This window comes from Pan paniscus, chromosome 12 (assembly GCF_029289425.2).
Source record: "Pan paniscus chromosome 12, NHGRI_mPanPan1-v2.0_pri, whole genome shotgun sequence".
NCBI classification, from domain to species: Eukaryota; Metazoa; Chordata; class Mammalia; order Primates; family Hominidae; genus Pan; species Pan paniscus.
In genome coordinates, this window is record NC_073261.2 from 87,341,612 (window position 1) to 87,364,392 (window position 22,781).

General features: G+C 44.1%; 1 protein-coding gene across 3 annotated transcripts in view; it reads left to right on the forward strand.

The window, feature by feature from the left end:
• Positions 1 to 1,010: 1,010 nt before the first annotated feature.
• SOS1 (SOS Ras/Rac guanine nucleotide exchange factor 1) overlaps positions 1,011 to 22,781 on the forward strand; it is a 144,602-nt gene continuing 122,831 nt past the window's right edge. For 2 of the 3 annotated variants that reach the window (XM_003817632.6, XM_008970879.5), the window contains exon 1: positions 6,522 to 7,234. In XM_003817632.6, the coding sequence (XP_003817680.1) occupies positions 7,148 to 7,234 (87 nt within the window). In that variant the 5' untranslated portion in view covers positions 6,522 to 7,147. Of the gene's footprint in view, positions 2,841 to 6,521; positions 7,235 to 22,781 lie in introns of those variants that run through there. The other variant, XM_034952969.3, reaches the window with a different exon arrangement.

Consider the following 22,781-nt stretch of genomic DNA (forward strand, 5'->3'; position numbering starts at 1 on the left):
AGTTGCTGCTGAATCCTTAGCCTAAGTCCTAATCCTCCAGCATTTATAAAAAGGCTGAAGGCAAAATATCATAGTTTGCATATAAAATGATTGTAGAGAATCAGAGATGTTATTTTAGAAAGAAAACTATTAGAACTATGAAAAATTAAAGAGGCCAGATTTAAGCCAACTATATGAAAAACAATACTTTTTCTTTAACCCAGCAATAATCACGTAGAAATGTAGATTAAAAATCCCACTTCAAATGACAACAAACTTGATAAGAATCAGGAATAAATTTATAAGAAATGCACTAGACTTATTCAGCACAGAGGTTTCATTTCAGTCCTCTTTCCCTCTGTTCTACATTCTCCGAACTAAATCAATAAACAACTAAAAGGAATATTATAATGAAATATTTCATGAGAACTGTAGTCTCAGTTATAAGAAAACCCATTTTTGCTTGATCAGCTGAGCAAATTAAAATTCAATTCTTCTTTAACCATTACTATTTTCCATCCCAAGGTTTTGTTTTTGTTTTAACTTCTATGTTAGACTTAAGAAAAAAAAACTCTACACCCTATAAATCAAGGCAAACTTTTTCAGTTTTAGAGAAAAGAGGTTAAGAGGAAAACAATTCTAAAAAAGCAATGTTTCTGCCTCGGGGAGAGAAACCTTTAATACAATCCTTATGAAACTGTGTTCCTGGCGTTCCCTTCATAAATCATGCATGTATAAGTAATTTTCAAAGATTTTGGGAAATGAGCTGTTGCACAAGGGATGATGGGATGTGTTATTTTGTTTCTGTATTTTTCTTTCTCTTTCCCTTTTTTACAGTTGCTGGTCATTTATTGGTCAAAAAATAAAGAGGGTGTCTCTGTCAGAAGCAGTCAAAAAATAATAGGTCTGATGAAATATGGATGCCTGAGCTATATTTATCATAAGTAAACTATGTTTAAGAAACATAGCCAAGGCTGGGCACGGTGGCTCACGCCTGTAATCCCAGCACTTTGGGAGGCCAAGATGGGCAGATCACGAGGTCAGGAGTTTGAGACCACCCTGGCCAACATAGTGAAACCCTGTCTCTACTAAAAATACAAAAATTAGCAGGGCATGGTGGCGTGCGCCTGTAGTCTCAGCTACTCGGGGGGCTGAGGCAGGAGAATCGCTTGAACCCGGGACGCGGAGGTTGCAGTGAGCTGAGATCACGCCACTGCACTCCAGCCTGGGCGACAGAGCCAGAATCCATCTCAACAACAACAACAACAACAACAACAACAACAACAACAACAACAACAGATATTCCTTATTTTCTTCTCAGATTTTTTTTTTTTTGAGACGGAGTCTTGCTCTGTCATCCAGGCTGGACTGCAGTGGGGCGATCTCGACTCATTGCAAACTCCGCCTCCCGGGTTCAAGCAACTCTCCTGCCTCAGCCTGCCGAGTAGCTGAGATTACAGGCGCATGCGCCACCACGCCCGGCTAAGTTTTTTGTATTTTTGGTAGAGACAGGGTTTCACCATGTGGGCCAGGATGGTCTCGATCTCTTGCCCTCATGCCTCGGCCTCCCAAAGTGCTGGGATTACAGGCCTCGGCCTCCCAAAGTGCTGGGATTACAGGCGTGAGCCACTGGCGCCCAGCCTTCTTCTCAGAGTTTTATAATTTTGCTTTTTGCACTTTCTTCAATCCAATGGGATTGTTTTGCGTAGGGTGGGAGTTACAAGTATATTTTTTCTATGTGCATTTATCTATTGCACATTATTTCATTTATTGAACAGTATAGCCTTTACCTATTTATCTGCAATGCTTACGGTATCAGGTTTCTATATATTTGGCTGTCTACTCATCAATTGGTTTGTAGGATCTTGTGCTAATATCCATTGTTTTAATTACTTTAGCTATGTAATCAGTTTTCACATCTGGTAAATCAAGTTCCCCTACCTTCTTCTTTTACAGGAGAATTAGCCTTTTGCTTTTTCATATACCTTTAAGAATGAGTTTGTCAAATTCCATGACAATCCCTGTTGGGAATTTCGTTAAAGTCACATTGCATTTGGATGTGATCAATTTGAGGAGCTATTACAACTTGAATCAACTGGAAAGAGACTTTTGCAAAAAGTCTTCTCTTCTCTCTTAGAAGATAAACTTGGGCATATCCTATAAGCTCCCTGCAGAAATCCCGAGAAAGAAGTGCGAGGAATAGTCCCATATGTCTTGGAGAACCTCTGATAATCTCTTCTAACTGTACCATCTTTGCAAAGGCAGGGATGGAAACAGAGAGGGAGGAAGAGGGCGGGGGACTCAAAGTATTAGCTAAAGGTGAGTAAAGGGTGGGTATCTAGTGTTCTTCTCAGTCACTATTTTCTCTGGTGTATTTCCTGGAGATACATTTTTTTGGAGGAGTGGAATTGAAAGGAGGCATTGGAAAGACAGAGGGTGAGGGAAAGACAGAGGGTGAATATGTTCTGGAGGAGAGAGTACCTTAACTGCTGATGGCTGAAACTGCTGTTCCTTCTACTCTGATTCCTTCAGAGCCGAAAACAAAAAAAAAAAACTTTAGAGAGAAGGTAGCATTTGAGCTGAGGGCGCGCAGGGTGGATAAGAGTTCCAGCGCGAGCGTGTATCTGGGAGCTGGGGTGGGGCTGTGGCGGGCGGCATTAGAGAAAAAAGGCGACAGGCATTCTGAATAGCAGGAGACAGAGACAGAAGTGATGTGTTTGTAGGAGGCAAGAGCAGTTCATTTTGAGTGAGAGATACAGCTGGAAAGATAAGTAGCGGTCCGATTGTGCAAGGCCATGGATACCAGGTTAAGGACTTTGGACTTTATCCTGGGACGCCAGTGTGAGTTCTTGAACAGAAAAGTAAGTAGCTGGGTCCGAAGTTCGCGTCAGAAGGATCACTGTGGCTGCAGCAAGGCAGAGAACCAGGTGGCCGCGTCCTGGCCAGCAGGGCAGGCAAAGGCGCGGAGCGTTGCACTTGCACCTGCAGGGGGCACACTGAAGGGCCAAACACCCACCCCGCCCCCGTCCTCGCCGCCCTACTCCGATGCGCCGCGCTCGGAACTCGGCTAGCCCGCCTGGACGCGCCCCTCTCGGGCTTCGCCTATTCCGCCCGGACGCGCCTCGTGCGTCACGTCCGCCGTGGCGTGTGGCTCCTTAGAGCTGAGGAGGGAAGCGAAAAGAAGCCTCTGCGCCTGCGCCAGGGCGCACCCGTCGGCGGTAAAAGCTGAGGGGCTGGCGCGGGGGATTGGTGGGCGACACTTTTACGTCTACACGCGCTTACACGTCTGCACGTTTCTGAGTCCGCACGGTTGTCTTCTCTTGCTGAATGGACATAGGTGTTTTGTTTTGTCGCAAGAGATACAGGCAAGCAGTACAGGGGTGATGGAGTGCTCCTTGACCTTAGCGGGGCTGACCCTGGCACTCCCTGTAGGTCTCCCCGCTGCGAAGCACTGAGTCTCTTCACTGCAGTTTCTCTCCAGTTACCTGCCCTGTCTACGGCCCAAACGGCCATGCTAGTGAAAACCTGTCCTGGCCGCTAAGCAAGCCTAGCCCAGGCTGTAACCCATGTTTCTAGGGCTTGTTTTCCTCTGCAGTCAAATCAGAGATTCGGAGTTGAAGGGGATCTTAGAGGTCAACATGCCCAACCTCTTAGCCCGAGTGAGTGAATGTACGCTTTTTACCTGCACACCCCGAAAATCGCCCGTTTTCTGGAAACAACATTGATTATGTAGTCCTGGAACTTTCCTGCATGCACATTTTATTCCTTCGACAATATTTATTGCTACCTACTGTGTGCAGGCATTGTAGATCCTGGGGATACGATTAAAACCGATGAAGAACGAAACGCACAAGATTGTTGATCTCGGCCGGGCGCTGTGGCTCACGCCTGTAGTCCCAGCACTTTGGGAGGCGGAGGTGGGTGGATTGCTTGAGGTCAGGAGTTCGAGACCAGCCTGGCCAACATAGCGAAACCCCATCTCTACTAAAAATACAAAAATTGGCCGGGCTTGGTGGCGTGCGCGTGTAGTCCCAGCTACTCGGGAAGCTGAGGCAGGAAAATCACTTGAACCTGGGAAGTGGAGGTTGTAGTGAGCCAAGATTCCGCCTGCATTCTAGCCTGGGCGACAAAATGAGACTCTGTCTCAGAAAAAAAAAAAAAAAAAAAAAAAGATTGTCTCCCTCTCTCTCTAGGAGTTTACATTTTATTTGGGGGCAGGAGGGAAACCAACAACCAAAAATAGAGGACTGATTTGATTTAGTGCTAGCAGGAAATAAAAAGAACATATGGTAGAAATACACAGGTGAGAATTACTTGGAGTGATCGGAGAAGGCCTCTTGGAGGTGGTGATGTTTATAACCAGCCAAGTGAACAGTTAGGGGTTCTAGGCTGAGAGAAGAACAATGTTCTTTAGGCAGGTTGTTGTTTTCTAGGAATAGACAGAAGGCTACTGTGACTGGAGTGTGGTGAGGCGAGGTTGTGAATGGTGAGAAAACATTGAGAATGTGAGCAGGAGCCAGATGCACGCCTTTGTGGGGTACGGTAAGAAGTTTGAAATGTATTCTAAGAGCAATGGGAAGCCAAGCAATAGTTTGGGGTACAGGCTTGATCTTGGTTCATTTGGAACCATACAAACCAATCTCTTCCCCCATATCACAACCCTTTAAATATTTGAAGAGGGCTGACCGGGCGCGGTGGCTCAGGCTTGTAATCACAGCATTTTGGGAGGCCGAGGCGGGTGGATCACGAGGTCAGGAGTTCGAGACCAGCCTGGCCAATACAGTGAAACCCCATCTCTAATAAAAATACAAAAATTACCTGGGTGTGGTGGCAGGCGCCTATAATTCCAGCTTTCATTCCACACACTTTGAAAATGGGGAGTTTTTCAAATGTAAACCAAGTATGTATATTTTCATTTTTTCAATAAAACAATAAAGATGGGTCTCGCCAGCCTGGTCTCAAACTCCTGAACTCAAATGGTCCGCCCACCTCGGCCTCCCAAAGTGCTGGGATTACAGGCGCGAGCCACTGCGCCCGGCCGGTCTGTGTGTGTGTGTGTGTGTGTGTGTGTGTGTGTGTGTGTGTGTGTATATATATATATATATATATATTTTTTTTTTTTTTTTAATTGAAACGGAGTTTTGGTTTTGTTGCCCAGGCTGGAGTGCAGTGGCATGATCCCGGCTCACTGCAACCTCTGCCTCCTGGGTTCAAGCGATTCTCCTGCCTCAGCCTCCCAAGTAGCTGGGATTACAGGCGCCCACCACCATGCTCGGCTAATTTTTGTATTTCTTATGGAGACAGGTTTTCACAGTGTTGGCCAGGCTAGTCTGGAACTCCTGACCTCAGGTGATCCATCCGCCTCGGCCTCCTAAAGTGCTGGGATTACAGGCATGAGCCACCTCGCCTGGCCGGCCTGTGTATTTTTAAAGGAAATAACCTAAGAGTTGTTTTTCCAGATTTTCAAAGAGGTCCTGTAAAGATTAAGAACCACTGAACCTTTCTCGTTTATGTGATCCTGGTTACTGTTCTGTTATGTGAGCCTGGGTTAAAGGACACAATGTCAGCTTTAACCCAGGCTAGTTCCTCTAAACTGCCTTCTTATCGGTGAAATGAAAATAATAGGGTTGCTATGGGGATTAAATGAGATGATACTCAAAAAATGATAATTAATGATAAATCATAAGGTGTCTGCCACAAAGTGCCCCTATTATAAACAAACAGTGGCCTGGAGGGACAGTTTATAAATACTGCTCCTTTAGCATTCCACTAACATTGACTGAGTGCCTGTTCTACACTGTGTAGAGGCCCTGGTGAAAAAGATCTGCCTTCCAGTTTATTATCTAGTCGAAAGAACCGCAAAAGATAACAAAACACGATAGACTGAACGCCCTGAGAGGGGCATAAGTGCAGTGCTCTAGGAGCTGTAAAAGAGGTCTCGATATCCACTGGAGGAAAGTGCTTACTGGAGTTCATTTCTGGAGTGGGTTTAAAAGATGAACAGAGGGAATCCAAAACATGCACACAAAATCAATACTACACGTACACATTTTATTATTTTGTGGAAAGACCACTTAGAAACACCGCAATCACTTCTACTACTCAGCAGATACTGAGCAGTAGGTTTCGTGACAGAGCACCTGTATCTTTTGTCCAGTCTGTTTACTATACATTGCGTGCTCTGGGCAGTCCTTATCTTCGTGTTCAGGAACAAAGTACACACACCCCTTTCCGAAACGAAGGGCCCAGGGACTCCGAAAGGGGTGGGAGCCCTCACGGCCAGGCCACACAATGGGGAGCCTCTTTACCCTAGTCATCACCCACCCTTGCAGGCCCCACTTTGCCAGGGTGCGACTTCTCGGGCCCTTTCGCCCCTCCCCTGCAGCCCCCAGGAGCGCAGCCACAGCTCGGCCGGGCGCCCTCCCTGTCTCTCTCTCTCTCTCTCTCTCTCTCTCTCGAGCTTTCTCTCTCGAGCTTTCCTCCTCCTTCACCGAGAGCCGGAAAACCCGGAGCGAACCAGCCCAGCACGGCAGCGCATGCTCAGTAGCGAGCAGGTTCAGTTCGCTAGTAGGAAGCTCCAGCGCTACACCGGCGGCGGCGGCGGCGGCCGCGGCGGCGGCACCTCAGGGCAGCCAGATTCCCCAACAACGACCTCCGGTCCTTCCCCTTCCCCGCGAGACCTCCGCCCCAGCTCCGCCCCGCCCGGGGCTCTTGCGTTTCGGAGTCCCAACTACGCGGAGCGGGCGCCGCGGCCGGAGCGTCCCTCCACACGTCCTCCCCCAGCCGCCAGCTCCGTCGCGGGGCCAGACCGGGCCCGGGAGTGCAGCCTCGGCGGGCGGGCGGCGGCCGCGGCAGAGGGCAGCCCGGGGCGGCGCCGGCGGGCCGGGGAGGGGCGGGGGGCCTGGCCCCGGGGCGGTGGTGCGGGATGCCGCCGCCTCCGGGCCGCGTCCGTTCTCCACGGCTGGTACCTGTGTCGGGTGGGTGGCCAGGCGCCGGCCTCGCCCCCCAGCCCCCTCGCCAGGGCTAGCCCGGCTGCGCGGCGCCCGGAGGGGGCCGGGCCGTCCGGTGGGGCCGCGGCCCTGTTCCGCGCTGCGAGCTCGCCCTCTCGCGGCTCCCTGGCCCGGCCGCCGCCGCCCCTCTCCCCGCCCAGAGGCGCCCCGGGGGCACCATGCAGGCGCAGCAGCTGCCCTACGAGTTTTTCAGCGAAGAGAACGCGCCCAAGTGGCGGGGACTGCTGGTGCCTGCGCTGAAAAAGGTGAGAAGCACGCGGGACCCCGCTTCCCGGGCGCTGGGGAAGGGCTGGGGAGGCGGGGCGCGCGCAGGGCCGTCTTTCTTCCCGGTCTCGCCGCGTCTCCAAAAGGACGGCGCACACGGAGAGGCCCCCCCTCATACGGCTGGCTCTCGGTGTTGACATCCACCGGGTGTGTGGGAATGCCGCAGGGGGCCGGGGGGAGTTTATCCGGATAATCCAACCCCTGAGAGGTGAATGCTTTGCCCTTTGATTCCAGGACAACAACAGTTGGAGGAGCCTCAGTTTTCAGCGGAGGTCAAAGCAGGCCACTTTTCCGTCTTCTTGGTCTTAGCCCGGAGCTGCTGTCAGCCTACCGTTTTAGGTGTCCAGTACGCTCGTTTTAGTGGCTTGAGAATGCCCTGGCCGTAAGGCTTGCTCAAAGGAATTGCGAGCTCGCCTGCCAGTAGGAACGTGGCCTGCTCTGCTCGCCGTCAGTAATCACTCCTCATTCTCCTGGTTTCCCCCGCTCCTCCGATTAACAGGGGCTGGTGCACATGCTACCAATTTCAGGGGGGTTTTGTTTTGTTTTTGCAGCGTTCGAGATTCTTGGTGCTGTCATTTGGCTTGTTAAGAATTTTTAGCCTCTGTATGTTTAAGTTTGCTACATTGTTACCTGAAGTTACATACCCCCGATCTGTGCTTTTGTGTTTTAGTATAATTAGGAAGTGTTGTTACGTTTTTAAAGCTTCTAAAGCAGCAGTGTGACAACCAGACTATTTTTGTTTCCTTTTCTTCATTTACCTTTTCTGTAAAGATTGCTTTACTCTTCTAATAGTGTTTCTAAATCCCAGTTTCTTGCTGCTCAAAGAATGTTTCATGCTAACTGCTTCTACTAAGAATGGAGATTATGTTTTACCTTTTATGCTAAACATTAAAAGGTGTCTGATATTTCTCAAAGGCCAGTAACTTTTACTTTCCGTTTTGCCCTGTTCTCCTCCGGTCCCTCTTGCTGTCTTACAGTGGAAACTATTTGGTTTTTCAGGAGAATTTGCTCATATATTTCTGACTTAAATTACGGACATTTTCCCCTTCAAGTGTCTGACTAGTCACAAACATCTATGTAATTTTTTTTTAAAAAAAGAAGAAAAGATGCCATATATCTTACATACTTTACTCCTTAGAAATCCCATCAGGCTCTCACTCCTTACTTTTGCTTTACTTGCAAGTTTGACTTCTTAGCTTGTAATGGAAGGGGTGTAGGAGGTCTCTGTGATGCTAGAAGCTGGTGTCCGGATAGGGTAAGGGGAGACACGGAAATTGTTTAAAAACGTGTAAAGGAACTCATAAAGCATTGCCAAATAGGGGCCATTTTGCTTAGAGGCAAAAGCAGCTCCTTTCCCAGGGGAATCACCAAGGTATCAGCTGAGGATCCTTTGAAGCAGTGGAAAGAATATTGTAGGAGTGGACAGACGTTGTTTAATTCTGACACACTGGTGCCCCTTGCTGAAATCTGTCCACAAAAGCATTTTGTTTCGCTGGCATAGTGTTGTTTTATTTTTAAATGTAATTAGTTGCTAATATTTGAAAATGGGAGATATTACATAAAACCTGAATTTTCAGCTTTTCTTGAAGAATAGGAAGGTCTTGTCATTTAGGGCCTGTATTCAAGCAAGGCACTAAACTGCTGGAGTTGAGTAAATGGCTGCCTTCTTTAGACAGGTCATGTATCTCCACCTTACCACAGCCCCCACTTGTCCTTTTTGCATATTTACATAAAACAGCTTTTGACTTTAAGTTAGAGATACTTTTGCAGTAGAAGTGATAGGAGGAGGTGGAAGTGTACATAATCTAGCTGATATGTAAGGTTCTTCCAATTCTTATTTAAATAGCCACTAACGATGATTCTAAACAAGATTGAAAATACAGTATGTTTCATATCTGGATATGCTGTTGGTAGCTCAAAACCTACGTTTTTACTTGCCTGCTGGACATTTCATGTGGATATCTCCATATCTTGATTTCTTCCTTTGATTTATTATTGAATTATTTGTAGATACATCCGACTTGTGTTCTCTTACTCTTACCTGAGGCTCTTTGGATATGCTAGTCCCTTCATCCTTCTTTGCCTGGTCCAACACTACTCATCCTTCTAGACTCACTCAACCTGAACTCTCAAATCATCAGGGCTGAGTTGGATATTACTCCTTTGTTTTCTTTTTGCACCCTGTCCTAGCTCTGTGAATTTTAAGTTCCTATTTACTTGTCTATAACTAGATTGGATGCTCCTTGAGAACAGGGATGATATCTTACCCTCATTTTATTCCCCATACTTATAGTGCTTGACATCTGGTAGGCACTCAATTTGAATAAATAGGTGAGGGGATATACAAACTAAAACTATCACTTCTCCCCTCCACCTGTCATTTCAGTTTTTCTTCTTGATTAATGGCTTTATTGTTACATTTGACTGGTTTAAAATGTTGGGGTCATCTCTGGCTTCTTTGTATTACTGTGCACACTCAGGTAGAGCCTGTATGTTCATTTCCCTTTGACATGTTCTTCTAGTCTATTCCTCCTCCGACTTCTCTAATTGAGTCTCCTTTCTCAGACTACTGTGATAACTTCTTAATGGGGTTCACTGGCCCCCACCTCACCTTGTGTTTTTCAAATCTCACCAGTTATAGGACACTTCTGAACATGTCACACTCAGAATTGTTGATGTCTTTTGAGTTCAACCTATGCTAAAGTGCACTTTTTAGCATGGAATTAACAGCAATTGATATCTGGCTTCATCCTGCTTTTCTGACTGGATTGTCTACCATAATCTTTTATCTCCTTTTTGCTTTAGCCAGTCCGGACTGCTACTTTTCCTGAATATGGCTGGAATGTCCCACTGTGTCTGTTTCGCCGCATCTATGAGTCTAAGTCCTATCTTATCTATTGCACAAATATATCATGCCTACTATAGACCAGGTATTGCCCTTGACACTCAGGCTAAAAAGGTAAATGACAGGGCCGGGCGCAGTGGCTCACGCCTGTAATCCCAGCACTTTGGGAGAGCAAGGTGGGCGGATCACGAGGTCAGGAATTCAAGACCAGCCTGGCCAACGTGGTGAAACCCCATCTCTACTAAAAAATACAAAAATTAGCCTGGCGTGGTGGTGGGCACCTGTAATCCCAGCTACTCGGGAGGCTGAGGCAGGAGAATAGCTTGAAACCGGAAGACGGAGGTTGCGGTGAGCTGAGATTGCACCACTGCACTCCAACCTGGGCAACAAGAGCAAAACTCTGTCTCAAAAAAAAAAAAAAAAAAGTAAATGACATAATCAGAAAAGACTAAATTAGAACATCATGGGAAGTGGCAGGGCATGTCTGGAGAGACAACTGGTTTATGAACAGTTTTTATATATGTTAAGCTAAGGAATTTAAATTTTTTCTTGGGTAATTAGAAGCCATTGATAAAGTTTCTTTTGTTTGTTTTTGTTTTATTTGTTTGTTTTGAGACAGAGTCTTAACAGGCTGGAGTGCAGTGGTGTGATCTTGGCTCACTGCAGCCTCCACCTCCTGGGCTTAAGCGATCCTCCCACCTCAGCCTCCTGAGACTGTAGGCACACTGCCACATCCAGATAATTTTTGTATTTTTTGTAGAGATGGGGTTTCACCAGGCTGGTCTTGAACTCCTGGGCTCAAGCCATCTGCCTGCCTCAGCTTCCCAAAGTGCTGGGATTACAGGGTGAGCCACTGTGCCCAGCCAATAAGTTTTAAGTAGGGGAGTAACAGCACATTTTAATTTTAGAAAATTCACTTTGGCCATAGAATGGAAAATGGTTTGGAGAAGAATGAGACGTAAAGTGAGGAGAAAAGTTAGAAGCCTAGTTTAATAGTCCAGTCAAGAGATAATACACATTTGAACTAAGGGTGCATTTGAACAAGGATGGAAATATGGATGTGGATTTTATTTGAAAGATGTTTACAAGGCAAAATTGACAGGATCTAGTAACTCACTGAGTGATTGGGGGAATGGTAATGGAACAGGAATAGTCTTGTTTCTGACTTGATTGTCTTTAGTCAGGATAGAGAATGTAGGAGAAGCTCTTAGGATGGAGAGAGGAGTGGCATAATAAGATGATTTTTGGAAATGTTGACTTAAAAGTCTTTTTGGGTTATTCAAGTGAACTTCTCCAACTGGCTATTGGTTGTTGGTATCTGATGAAGCAGATTTGGAACTTCTAGATGTGTAAGTAAAGCCATAAATATAGATGAAGCCTCTACAAAGACTTATACATGAATGTTCATGGCAGCTCTTTTCAGTCAAAAATTGGAAACAATCCAATGTTCGTCAGCAGGTGAATGAATAAGCAAATTGTGATACAAACAGTGGAATACTGTTGGTTGTTGGTATCTGATGAAGCAGATTTGGAACTTCTAGATGTGTAAGTAAAGCCATAAATATAGATGAAGCTTATACAAAGACTTATACATGAATGTTCATGGCATCTCTTTTCAGTCAAAAACTGGAAACAATCCAATGTTCGTCAACAGGTGAATGAATAAGCAAATTGTGATACAAACAGTGGAATACTACTCAGCAATAAAAAGGAACAAACTGGCTGGGTGTGGTGGCTCACACCTGTAATCCCAGCACTTTAGGAGGCCAAAGTGGGAGGATTACTTGAGCCCAAGAGTTCCAGGCCAGCCTAGGCAACATAATGAAACCCTGTCTCTACAAAAAACTTAAAAAATTAGCCAAAACATTTTAAAAAATTAGCCAGGTGTGGTGGCATGAGCCTGTAGTCCCAGCTGCTTGGGAGGCTGAGGTGGGAGCATTGCTTGAGTCTGAGAGGTCAAGGCTGCAGTGAGGTGTGATTGTGCTATTGCACTCCAGCCTGGGCAAAAAAATGAGACCCTGTCTCAAAAAAAAAAAAAAAAAAAAAGAGAGAGAACAAACTTGATACAAATGACAACATGGCTGAATCTCAAAATAATTATACTCAATGAAAGAAGGGAAACCAAAAAAGAGTATATACTATATGAGTCTACTTATAGAACATTCTAGAAGGTGCAAACTCGTGCAGATCAGTGGTTGTTTAGGGAGAGGCTTTTTATGTTTACTTATCTTGATTGTGCTGATGGTTTCAGGGGTGTGTACATATCCTGAAATTTTTCAGATTGTATATTTTAAATATGTGCAGTTTATTGTATGTCAGTTGTACCTCAATGAAGGTATTTTAAAAAGTAGATGAGACCACGCGCTGAAAATGATTTTAGTAAGACTGAAAAAGGGCTGGCATAAGAAGTGGTGGAAGGGAGTGGAAAATAGTGTATAGGGAGATAGCAGAGGAAAAGGAATGATGTAAGGAGACCGAGAGGCAAGGAGTTAGGCAGAAGGAATGAAACCCTAGTGTCTGAGAAGTTGAGAGAGGAATGCTTCAAGAAAAGAGTTAGCTGTGTGCGATGGCTCACACCTGTAATCCTAGCATGTTGGGAGGCCAAGGCAGGTGGATCACCTGTGGTCAGGAGTTTGAGACCAGCCTGGCCAACATAGTGAAACCCCTGTCTTTACTAAAAATACAAAAATTAGCCTGACGTGGTGGTGCACGCTTGTAATCCCAGCTACTCGGGAGGCTGAGACACAAGAATCCTGGGAGTTGGAGGCTTCAGTGAGCTGAGATCACACCACTGTACTCCAGCCTGGGTGACAGAGCTAGACTGTGTTTCAAAAAGAAACAAAAACAAATCAGCCGGGTGAGGTGGCTCACGCCTGTAATCCCAGCACTTTGAGAGGCTGAGGCGGGGGATCACCTGAGGTCAGGAGTTCGATACCAGCCTAACCAACATGGAGAAACCCCATCTCTACTAAAAATACAAAATTAGCTGGGCGTGGTGGCGCATGCCTGTAATCCTAGCTACTCAGGAGGCTGAGGCAGGAGAATTGCTTGAACCCAGGAGGCAGAGGTTATGGTGAGCTGAGATTGTGCCATTGCACTCCAGCTTGGGCAACAAGAGTGAAACTCCATCTCAGAAAAAAAGAAAAAAAAAAAAAAAGAAAGAAAAGAAAAAAAAGAAAAACAAAAAACAAAAAAAATTAGCCAGGCTTGGTGGTATGCACCTGTGGTCCTGGCTACTCAGGAGGCTGAGGTGGGAGGATTGCCTGAGCCTGGGATGTTGAGGCTGAGGTGAGCCATGATCGTGCCATTGCACTGCCGTCTGGGTGACAGGGTAAAACCCTGTCTCAAAAAAAGAAAGAAACAAAAATAGAAAGAAAAGAAAGAGTCATTGATCATACCAGGCTATAGAAAAGTCAAAGGGCCTGAAAAGTGTTAAGTTTGGCAGCTAAGGGGTCATTGGTCACTATGTCAGAGCAGTTTTATTGTGACAGTAGAAGATGGAAGAACATGGGAAAAGTAAGAATAGCAAGGGCTGCTGACCTTTTTGCTCAGATTATTTTTTTCTAGAAGCTTGGAAAGGAAGGGAAAAGAGATAGTGCTGAGGCAAAAAAGAGATTCAAGATTGGGTAGGACATTTTTGCTTCTTGCTTGGAGATGACAGAAACTTATTAAGAGCCTTTGAGGAAGGAGCTAATAGAGAATGCTGGTGAAGATTCAGGAACACAAAGCAATGGGATTTGCCTTGAACTGTTTGGGAGATAAGATAAGCACTTCACCTGTGTTCTCATTTAATTCTCATAGGATACTATTACGGCTTCCTTTTTACAGGAGAGAAAATCAAGGTTTGGAAAGTTAAATTTGCCCATGTAATTTAGTTACAGAATCTTTATTTTTATTGTTAAAATTCTTTTATTTATTTATTTTTGCACCATAGCCTCCCTCCCCCAACTCTAAAATCTGTATTTTTAAACACTATATTGACTGGGCATGGTGGCTCATGCTATTGACGCCAACACTTTGGGAGGCCAAGGCAGGAGGAGTTTGAGAACAGCCTAGGCCACATAGTGAGACCCTGTCTCTACAAGGAAAAAATAAAAAAAAGACAGGTATGGTGGTACATGCCTGTAGTCTCAGCTACTCAGGAGGCTGAAGTGGGAAGATTGCTTGAGCTCAGGTGTTTGAGGCTGCAGCGAGCTATGATTGGGCTACTGCACTCCAGCCTGGGTTACAGAGTGAGACTGTGTCTCTAAATACATTAATTAATAAAACACTAAGTGATGCTACCTCTGGCAGGGGTGATGACGTCTTTTCTTATGAGATATAGGAGGGAAAGTGATAAAGATGGGTTTGTAGGTTGAGGAGCAGGGAGTTCATGCTAAATAATCACTTCTATTTTCTTTTCTTTTCTTTTTTTTTTTTTTTTGAGAGAGAGTGTTGCTCTTGTCACCCAGGCGGGAGTGCAGTGGTGTGATCTCCGCTCACTGTAGCCTCCACCTCCCAGGTTCCAGCAACTCTGCCTCAGGCTCCCCAGTAGCTGGGATTACAGGCACACTCCATCACACGCAGCTAATCTTTTGTGTTTTAGTAGAGACAGGGTTTTACCATGTTGCCCAGGCTGGTCTTGAACTCCTGAGCTCAGGCAGTCTGCCCTCCTCGGCCTACCAAAGTGCTGGGATTACAGGCATGAGTCACTGCACCTCGCCAAATCACCTCCATTTTCATGATGAAATGAAAGGCAAAATTTTTTTACAGAGTGAAGAAAAGGAAAGTAGTAAGGACTTTAGAAGGAATAATGAAGTCTGGGAATTGCTGCTGTGGAGTGTAGAGGAGCCAACCAGTGCCTTAGAAAGGAATTGCAAGCCAGGTGCGGTGGCTCATGCCTGCAATTCCAGCACTTGGGAGCCTGAGGTGAGAGGATCACTTGAAACCAGGAGTTCAAGACCAACCTGGGCAACATGGTGAAACACCATCTCTACCAAAAAACAAAACAAAACAAAAGCCTGGCATGGTGGTACGCACCTGTAGTCCCAGCCGCTTGGGAGACTGAGGTGGGAGGATCCCTTGAGCTCAGGAGGCTGATGCTGCAGTGAGCCATGGGAAAGAAAGAGCAAGAGAGAGAGGGAGAGAGAGGAATTGCTCAGCAGTGCTGAATGTGGAGACCATAAACTCAGAGTAGGGTTGATCTGGTGGTTGTGAGATTTTCCTCCAACGGCACTTATCTGTTCAGGTAAGCCGGGAGAGAAGACAGTTGGTTGCAGGTAGCAGCAGTAGAGATTAAGAAGATAGGGATATTTCAAGTGATAGAGAGGAAGTAAGGGTATATAAGAGAAATAATGGATTGGAAGAAAAATTAGGGCTCCATGGATTCAAAATCTTGGTGAGTTAGAAGAGAAGGGTAGTGGGAGTAGATAGGGGATTGTGATTAGAGATGATGACAATTGTTATATTTTAGAGTTTTAAGATTCCAGAGATAGAGGCCAAGGAGGGCAGATCACTCGAGCTCAGGAGTTCAAGACCAGCCTGGCCAACATGGCAAAACCTCACTTCTACCAAAAATACAAAAATTATCTGGATGTGGTGGTGTGTGCCTGTAGTCCCAGCTGCTCGGGAGGCTGAGGTAGGAGAATCGCTTGAAACCTGGAGGTGGAGGTTGCAGTGAGCTAAGGTTGTGTCACTGCACTCCAGCCTGGGCAACAAGAGCGAAACTCCGTCTCAAAAAAAGAAAAAAAAAAAAAAAGGATTCCAGAGATGAAGCAGGTAAGACAATTAGGAGCTCTAAAGTTGATATATTGGGTTGCATATGGGAATGATGATGAAGTCCACAGAGATTATGGAGTGTACTGTAGCAGAGAGGGAGACTGTATTCTAGGAGTGGCAGGAAGGTCCAGAAGTAACAGCAGTAAGCATGTTTTAATCAAATAATAGTAAAAGTGGCAACTACCTCTCACCTCCTCTGATGTAGTATTTATTACAGCTATAGACAAAATAGGAAGAAACTTTGTATTTCATTTTAGAATTTTGTCTTGTGATAAAGTTTTTACCCTAACATTTTGTCATGAAGATTTTTCAATACACAGAAAAGTCTAAAGAATTGTACAGTAAACACCCGTATACCCATCACCCAGATTTTATAATTAACATTTTATTACAATTTTATTATGTTTGCTCTATGGCATGCCTATCCATCCCTTCATCCTTGAATCCATCTTATTATTTTTTTTTTTTTTGAGATGGAATCTTGTTCTGTCACCCAGGCTGGAGTGCAGTGGCACAGTCTCGGCTCACTGTAACCTCCGCCTCCTGAGTTCAAGTGATTCTCCTGCCTCAGCCTCCCGATTAGGTGGGATTACAGTCATGTGCCACCACACCTGGATAATTTTTGTATTTTTATTAGAGACAGGGTTTCGCCATGTTGGCCAGGCTGGTCTCAAACTCCTGACCTCAGGTGATCCACCTGCCTCGCCCTCCCAAAGTGGGATTACAGGCATGAGCCACCATGCCTGGCCCATTTTTGTATTTTTAATAGAGATGGGGTTTCTCCATGTTGGCCAGGCTGGTCTTGAATTCCTGACCTCAAGTGATCTACCCGCCTCAGCCTCCCAAAGTGCTGGGGTTATAGGTGTGAGCCTCTGTGCCCAGCCAGGAGTTTTTAATACTGATGGAGTCAAATATATGTTTTTTTCTTTTAAGGTTATTGCTCTCTTATATCTAAGAACGCTTTGCCGATATTTTCCTAATGTTGTCTTTTAAAAGCTTTATACTTTTAGCTTTCATAGACTCTGTGGTCCATTTCAAGTTAATTGTTGTGTTGTGATACAAGGTAGGAATTGAGATACATTTATCTTTAATGCTGATATCTAGTTATTTCAGAACTATCTGTTGAAGAGACCCTCTTCTGTTTTTTTTTTTTATTGCTCCTTGCAGAGCAGGGCTGTGCCATAGGCAGTATGCCTAGAGTAGTAGCCTGTTGAAGAGATTTTCTTTTCTCTATTGGATTGTGTTGATATTTTTATGAAAATTACATGATTCATGTGTGTATGTATATATGCAGTCAGTCCTCTTCATCTGTGCATTCAAACAACTGTGGATCAAAAGTATCTGCGGGAGGAGGATGGGGGGAAATTGCATCTATACTAAATTTGTACAGATTTTTTTGGTCATTACTCCTTAAACAATACAGTACAACTATTTACATAGTATTAGTTATTATTAGTAATCTGGAGATGATTTAAGGTATGTGGGAGGATGTGCACAGGTTGTATGCAAATGCTACACCATTTCCTGTAGGATTACGACTTGAGCATCTGCAGATTCTGGTATCTGAGGGAGGTCCTGGAACCAATCCCCCATGGATACCGAGGGATGACTATATACATACATGCACATACACATACACACACACACACACACACACACACACACACACAAAACTGTATCTGTATCTCTGTGTCAGTTTATTTCTAGGCTCTCCATTCTCCATTTATCTAATTGTTGATTTCTCTACTTATAGTAAGTTTTGACGTTAGGTAGTGTAATACTCCAATTTTGTTCTTTTAAAAGCTATGTTTTAGTATTTCTATATCTTTTTGAATGTTAATCTTTCATTCCTGTGTTAATAAACCATGGCAGATAGTATTTTATTGAGTTCCTGCTATGTGCCAGTATCCTAGGCAATATTGTGTACATGCTTATCTCTGTTGTACCCATTGACTTTTGAAGGTGGTAATGTCCCAGTTGTACAGCTGAGGAAATAGATTTTATGAGGACAAACTGCACAAGATGTTATGACTAGTAAGGAGTAGAATCAGGATTTGAACCTAAGTCAGAATAGCTTCAAAGACAACTCTTTATATTCCAGTGTGTTGCCTTTTTTGAGTAGGAAGTATAATGCAGTACGATGGTGCTCTAATTGTCCTGAAGCTTAGATTTTTAAGGAAGAAGTATCTCAGGAGAGGGGGAGGCTGAATGGACAGGGCTTTGAAATCCCCTACTTTAAGCTGAGGAGCTCAGCCCTTTTACATATTGGGGCTTTGCATAGAATTTCATTTGGAAAAAAAGGGTTCTGTTGCATTAAAAAAGGTAGAATTTTAAAAGATGCTGGTTAATGGAAAGATAGCACAGACCATAAAGGAACTGGCTGAGATTAATGGTCTTTAGGTGGCAATGAGAAGCTAGGAGACTGTCCTTGTATGCTTATGTTTGGAAGTGATGGAAGTGACATTTAATTTATTTTATTTCATTTTATTATTTTATTTTTTCGAGACAAGTTCTCGCTCTGTCATCCAGGCTGGAGTGCAGTAGTGCGATCATGGCTTACTGCAGCCCCAACTTCCGGGGGTCCAGCAATCCTCCCACCTTAGCCTTCTGAGTAGGTAGGACAGCAGACACATGCCACCACACCCAGCTAATTTTTGTATTTTTGGTAGAGACGGGGTTTCATCATGTTGCCTAGGCTGGTCTTGAACTCCTGAGCTCAAGCAGTTCACCTGCGTCAGTCTCCCAGTGTGCTGGGATTACATATGTGAGCCACTGCACCCAGCCCATATAATTTTTTTTTTAAAAGACACCAGGTCTTACTCTGTCACCGAGGCTGGGGTGCAGTGGCATAATCATAGCTCACTGTAACCTTGAACCTCTAGGCTCAAGCGATTTTTGCACCTCAGCCTCCCAGGTAGCTAGGACTACAGGTGTGTACCACCACTCCTGGCTAATTTTTAAAAATTTTTTTTGTAGAGACAGGGTCTCACTGTGTTACTCAGGCTGGTTGCACACTCCTGGCCTCAAGTGATCCTCCTGCCTTGGCCTCCCAAAGCACTGGGATTACAGGAGTGAGCCACTGTGCCTGGCCAGAAGTGACTTTTTAAATGGAAGTGGGACCATAAATGGGCGAATGAATGAATGAATGAGTGAATGGAAATGAGAGTTACCCAGTTAAGGATTAGGAGGAAATAAATTCCAAGGATTTGTGGTAGCTTGGAGGCCAAGAGGAACTCAGCATTTTTGGAGTTCTGAGTAGCTGAAGTCTGGAGTGGGGGCCAGATCGTGTGAATCAAATTATTGCATTTTATCTTGTCAGCAGTGGGGAGCAACTGCAGGGTTTTAAGCAGGGAGCTGACACACATGAATTTTGAAGGACTGCTGTAGACTGTATGGAGCATGGATTAAATGGGAACTGAACTGTAGGCAGGAAAGCCAGTTGAGGAGATTTTGCAGTAGTTCATGGAAGGGATGATAGGTGGCTTTGATTAGAGCAGTAGCTGTGGGGATAGAGAAAAGTGGACAAATTAATTAGAGAGATTTAGAGGCAGATTGGTGATTGAATTGAGCAGGGCAGTGAGAGGAGGATTCCCAGGTTTCTGACTGAGGTGTCTAAGTGGGGATGGTGATGAAAGGGGGAATATTGGGAGAGGATCATGTTTGGAGGGAGACTAAGGCACCATCAGTATTCTAGAGATTAGAGGGCTGTGAGAGAATTGTGATAGGAGGGATTTACTCTTTGGCAGATATCCAAGCGTGGAAGGCCTGTTTGATGGACTGTCCTTGATAATCACAGGCAGGTATAGCCTCAAGGCTTTGAGGATGGCTCTAAAGTACATTTCAAACACCACCTCCTCCACAAAGCCTTTCTACTACAACTCCATCCCCTAAGTAGAGTGAATCTCTTCATATTCTTAGTACCTACAGAATTTTGGAATAGTCATGTTTAGTATATTTTGTTTTAGCAAATAGGGAAGCAAATACTATATTTTAGAAATAGTTAATGTAAAATGGCTAGGTTTTTTTTTTTTTTTTTTTTTTTTTTTAGTGTGATGCTTCAAGGGGAGCCTTTGTCATTGTATTAGTCCAGGACCTCTTAGAAGCAGATGCCAAGATGGGATTAAGCACATAAGAAATTTGTTAGGTGAAATGCTTGTGAGGGGGGAAAAGGAAGGAGACAGGGAGAGTTGTCAGACTGATGAAAGTCTGACTCCAAGTTAAAAGAGAGGTAAGGAAGGAAGGAACTTTGAGTGAAAGTGTCTTAGACTGTAGTGCAATACTAAGGAAAGTTTGCAAGGCCTCAGAAAGTCTTTGAGTGAAAGGTGCCTGTTGGAAAAATGATGTGTCTCCCAGGAATAGGCCTGCCATGCTCAGTCAGTGACTGGGAGGAGCTAGTGAGAAACTGGCGTCGACACAAACACAGTGATGGATTTGAGTGCAGCTGCTGCAGCACTCAGTCTATTATCCTTCCTGTAGTCAGAGATCTGAGAGGCTCGTTCTCATGATCAATTAGGGTCATCTCTTGCTATGAATTGCCTAATTCGGGATAAAGTACAGTTTTTCCCCATTTCAGGTGGGTAATTTGTTCCCAAAAAACCCCTGTACTTAAAAGAAAAAAAAAGGATGCCTTAAGGTGAATTCTTAAAAGTCAGAAATTAATTTTCATTGAAATTAATGGTACACAATTTACTTCAGTAGCTAATCATATAAACTTTGCATTCATATTCAATGTTTATGTAATTAAATACTTAATATGCAAAACCACAAACAGAACAGTAAGACAAAAGAAAACAATTCAAGTAACACCCCAAATTATTACTCTATGAACTGGTGAACCAGGAGTACTTGAGGCAAACCAGCAGTAAGTTCCTGAATAGTCCAACCATGTGGCCACGAAGATGACTCCTTGTTGGTTTTCCTTGCTAGTCTGGGCTACCTCACAGGCAGACAGGCGCAAACCAGTGAATGAAATTCCTCAGAATGTCAAATTCTGGTAACTTCCTGTTGGAGTTGGGAGTGGAGATATACATGGGAAAATAAGTAATTAAAAGATTTGGTTTTATGGACCCTGAATTACTCAGATGTTATTTAAGAAAGTTTTTTTTTTTAAACTGTAACAGGAAGATTACTTGAGGAACCTTTAATGCTACTTTAATGCTTCATGCTGATTTGTGTGTGTGTGTGTGTGTGTGTGTGTGTGTGTGTATGTGTATGTACAGTAGCACAGTCTCAGCTCACTGCAGCCTCCACCTCCTAGGCTCAAGTGAACCTCCCACATCAGCCTCCGAAGTAGCTGGGACCACAGGCACGTACCACCATGCGCGGCTAATTTTTTTGTATTTTTTGTTAGAGACGGTTTTACCATGTTGCCCAGGCTGGTCTCAAACTCTTGAGCTCAGGAGATTCACCCGCCTGGGCCTCCCAAATTGCTAGGATTACAGGTGTGAGCCATCACGCCTGGACTGATTTTTACTGGTTTGATTTTTTTTTTTTTTTTTGAGACAGAGTCTCACCCTGTCGCCCAGGCTGAAGTGCAATGGTGCGATCTTGGCTCACTGCAACCTCTGCACCCAGAGTTCTAGTGACTCTCCTACCTCAGCCTCCCCAGTAGCTGGGATTACAGGTGCCTGCCACTACACCCAGCTATTTTTTTTTTTGTATTTTTAGTAGAGACGGGGTTTCGCATGTTGGCCAGGCAGGTCTTGAACTCCTGATTTCAAGTCATCTACCCACCTCGGCCTCCCAAAGTGCTAGGATTACAGTTGTGAGCCAGCAGGCCTGGCCACTGGTTTGATTTTATTTACCAAATTAGTTGAGCACTATTTGTATGGCAAGCATGGATATAAAATTTAAAAATAAAACATAATTGTTGCTTTTATGAAACTTATATGTGGTGTTCAAAAAAAATCTGTAATCTGTTCATATGAGTTAAGCAGCCCAACTGTAAATATGATCAATCCTAGTATATAGAAAGTAGTTTGGCAGCCAACCTTGGTGCCTCACAGCTGTAATCCCAGCACTTTAGGATGCTGTACCAGCTTGAGGCCAGGAGTTTGAGACAGCCTGGGCAACATGGTGAGACCCCATCTCTATTTAAAAAAAAAAAAAATTAGTTCAGGTTTTAAAAAAAAATGAAAAACAAGTCTTGACAGAACTTAAGTTGTTTTTAATTGGTACAAACTTTTTGTAGTAAGCTAACTTAAATTTCAGTTGTTCTTTTTTAATGCCTGAAACAATTATTTTCTATGTATGGCTCAGTAATTTGTAATGGAATGCACTTACTGATAATTAATTCACAGATGTTTTGTTTAAGAGCTTTGCTACGGATGATTTCTATAGAACATTTAATAACTTTTTCTTTGATTTTTTTTATTGTGGTAAAATATATTTATACAACATTAAATTTGCCATTTTAACCACTTGAAATGTACAATTGAATGCCATTAATTACATTCACAATGTTGTGCAACCATTACTACCATCTATTCTTTCCCAATCCCTAGTAACTTCTAATCTACTTTCTGTCTCTACCAATTTGCCTATTCTAGATATTTAATGTAAGTGGAATAATAAAATATTTGTATTTTTGTGTCTGACTACCTTCATTTAGTATAATATTTTCAAGGTTCATCTGTGTTGCAGTATGTACCAGAATTTCATTCCTTTTTAATGCTCAGTAATACTCTATTCAGGTGGACATTTTGCACCTTTTGGCTAAACTGGATACTGCAGTGAACATTGGCATACAATTATTGGTTTAAGTCCCTATTTGCAATTCATCTGGGTATGTTCCTTGGAATGGAATTGCTGGATTGTTTTTGTAATTCGCTGTGGTTAGCTTCTTCAGGAACTGCCATATTGTTTTTCACAGAAGCTGCAATATTTTACATTCCTACCAGCAATGTACACATGTCAATTTCTCTACC